The sequence below is a fragment of the Heterocephalus glaber genome, unplaced genomic scaffold, assembly GCF_053883595.1.
Source record: "Heterocephalus glaber isolate CG9 unplaced genomic scaffold, H.glaber_assembly_v1.0 deba00000809, whole genome shotgun sequence".
In the NCBI taxonomy this organism is placed as follows: Eukaryota; Metazoa; Chordata; class Mammalia; order Rodentia; family Bathyergidae; genus Heterocephalus; species Heterocephalus glaber.
This window is the reverse complement of record NW_028258163.1, coordinates 12,832,749-12,835,715: the sequence shown is the minus strand read 5'-3', so window position 1 is coordinate 12,835,715 and position 2,967 is coordinate 12,832,749. Positions and strand designations below refer to the sequence as shown.

Here is a 2,967-nt window from a genome sequence, read left to right as displayed (position 1 = left end):
AGAGCTAGGATTTGGAATTTGTGGCTACCAAAGCAGGTACTTTTGAGGAACAAATCCTGGAGACAGGAGGGCCACAGAGAATTGAGGCTCAAACTGTAGGGTAGTATCTATTCATGGAAGTTTCATATTTCTAACCTGTTCATGTACAAAATGAAATTTTGAGAAATATAGCAGAAGCCGAGTTTGTGAATATAAAGACCTAACTAAAAGATTCAGGGGTCATGAGGAATTATATAAAAAGGAGATCAGAATTTGCTTAAATTGGGGGCTTCATCAGCAGTCCAGTGCATAGCCCAGTTCTTAGAATCAGAGCTGCACAATAGGATCAATACCCAAACTAGGCCATTTAAAAAATACATAAAAATAACTGTTATGTGGAATCAGAATAATCTGCTTATACTCTATCTACTTGAAGATAGGAGAAAATTTACCTTCTATTGTGTTAGAATATTCATTCTCTTTACTACATTTACAATTTAATATTTAGTATTCTATTTAAAAATTTGTGGCATAGTAAGCAACAGAGCAAGTGATCAGGAACCATGAAAATTTACAGAAATATGTTCATAGGTGTTTTAAGTCCCAATCAATATTAAATGAATAAAACCAGGTTGTTCAGTGTTTTTCATTTTGTTTTTGGTGTTGGTTTTTGTTTTGAGGCAGGGCCTTATTATGTGGTCCAGGCTGGACATGAACTCATAGCTATACTCCTGCCTCAGCCTACCAAGTGCTGGGATTACAGGTGTGTGTCACCATGCCAGGCATGAAAGCAGTTCTTAAAATATCTGATGTCCTGAAGCCTCCAAGCTTTTTGGTGGTCATTTCTGCAAAGCCCTCCAACAGACAGACAATATTCCACCCTTGGACTAAAAGGATTTTACCATAAAAAGCACTCACGGGTTGCTTTAAGATCTTAAGTATCCAATTTTAATGTGTGCTTTTTTTGTTTTGTCTTTCTGAGGGAGTTTGAAGGGCTAGAAGTACACTTCCCTTAGTATTTTTATAATTTGATTTACATAGAAGTACCAAAAAAGTAGTCTTTAATGAGAGAAAATACTAAAAATAATTTAAATACAATTTAATTATGCAAAGCATTTTTAATTAATGCTCTTTGTTTTCCTAGAAATCTCTTCAGGGCTTTTTTCATATCTTTGTTCCTAAGACTATCTATCACAGGGTTAAGGAGAGGGGTCAAAACAGAATAAAAGAGAGTCACAATCTTCTGCATCCCAGCTTCATACTCAGATGTTGGGCTCCCATACATCACTAGTACTGAGCCATAGAATAGTGAAACCACTGCCAGGTGAGACCCACAGGTGTTAAAAGCCTTTCTTTTCCCAGGTGCTGAAGGGACCTTCAATACAGCTTTTAAGATCAAAGCATAAGACACCATGATGAAAGGAAAGAAAATAACAAGGGGTATAGCAATTAAAGTGGAGATGACAAGCTCCATCACTGCAGTTTTTTTGCAAGTGAGAGCTAACAGAGGACCTGGGTCACACAAGAAATGATCAATTATCCTGGATCCACAAAAGGACATTTGGGAGATAATGATGATGGGAATCAAGAACCAAAGTAAACCAAGAATCCAGCAGACTAACACAAGATTGGTGCAGAGATGTCTGGTCATAATGGATGGATAGTGTAGAGGCCTGCAGATGGCAAGATAGCGATCAAATACCATAACCGCCAGGAAAAAGCATTCAGTGCAACCCAAAGAGAAGAAGAAATAGAACTGGAGAAAGCACCCAGAGAAGGAGATGACCTTGGTGTCAGAGAGGAAGTTGGCCAACATGTTGGGGACTGTGGAAGTGACATACCAGATCTCCAGGAAGGAGAAGTTGGCCAGCAGGATGTACATGGGTGTGTGCAGTCTTAGATCCCAGCGCACGGCACAGATGATGGAAGCATTTCCCATGAGGGTGAGCAGGTAGACAGCAGAGAAGAGCACGAAGAGGAGGATCTGCCCCTCCCTGGGGCAGGGGAAGCCCAGGAGGATGAAGCCAGTGATGGTGCTGGAGTTGCTGTGGGTATAGAAGCTTTTCATATGTCTGTGAGCTCTAAAAATAGAAAGAGTTGTTAAACGGTACAATGCATAATATGGGACTCTATTTCATAATTAAAGAATCATGGGAAAAAAACCACACAGAAACACATCAACATCAATTACTACTTTAAATATGTAAAATTGATTCTTTCCTTCCATTCATATATTCAGTATGGGTTTTAGAATACTATTGATTGGTCACATTTCAACTTTTCAACACATATACAATACTCTCCATCAGGGATGTATAATGAAATATACAAATACATTTTCATTGAACAGGATTTCTTCCATTTTCTGTAGAAGTGAAATCATTTCAGCTCTGTGTATAAGTGTATGTTGCCCCAACAGAACCTTCTCCTTTTGCCAGAGCCATAGCGACTTTGATAAAATAGAATCTAATCAGTTTCTTCCTTTCCACACAGACCCCAATTAGCTACCCTACTTATTTATAATAAAATACATCTTCCAAACAATAGACTTTAATTTCATCCTCTTAATATCTCCAAACTCATCTGTGATTTCACATACTCTATGCTAACATAACCACTGCACATGTAAAGTAGGGCACACTGAAGAAACTCTGCCCAACAGAGAAGTATCAGAGTGTGATTCATCCCCACTGCTAGCTGCCTCTCAGTGAGGTTCTGCATACTTGCTCACACATGTACCACCCAGCATTTCAGTCGAAACAGAGCCCACCTCTGCAATTCTTTGCACCAAGGGTTGGCCAATTATTTTAGTAAATAGTTTAGGTTTGTGGACCTAATATGGTCAAAACTATGCTCTGTTGCTATAGTACAGAAGCAACCATGTACAATACTTAAATATATGTATGTAGCTGTGCTCCAATAAAACTTTAAGTCCAATACAATTTAAATTTCATATATTTTTCATATTTCATGATATCTTGTTCTGTT

At 38.3% G+C, this 2,967-nt stretch overlaps 1 protein-coding gene across 1 annotated transcript; it reads right to left on the bottom strand.

The window, feature by feature from the left end:
* Positions 1 to 1,078: 1,078 nt before the first annotated feature.
* Positions 1,079 to 2,101, bottom strand: LOC147829049 (olfactory receptor 11G2-like). The gene has a single exon (XM_087207297.1). It carries the CDS (start codon positions 2,045 to 2,047, stop codon positions 1,079 to 1,081), a length of 969 nt encoding a protein of 322 aa, XP_087063423.1. The 5' UTR covers positions 2,048 to 2,101.
* Between the last annotated feature and the right edge of the window lie 866 nt (positions 2,102 to 2,967).

What these genes read in the sequence shown, in the direction of transcription:
- LOC147829049 (XM_087207297.1), bottom strand. Translation starts at nt 2,047, where the DNA reads ATGAAAAGCTTCTATACCCACAGCAACTCCAGCACCATCACTGGCTTC.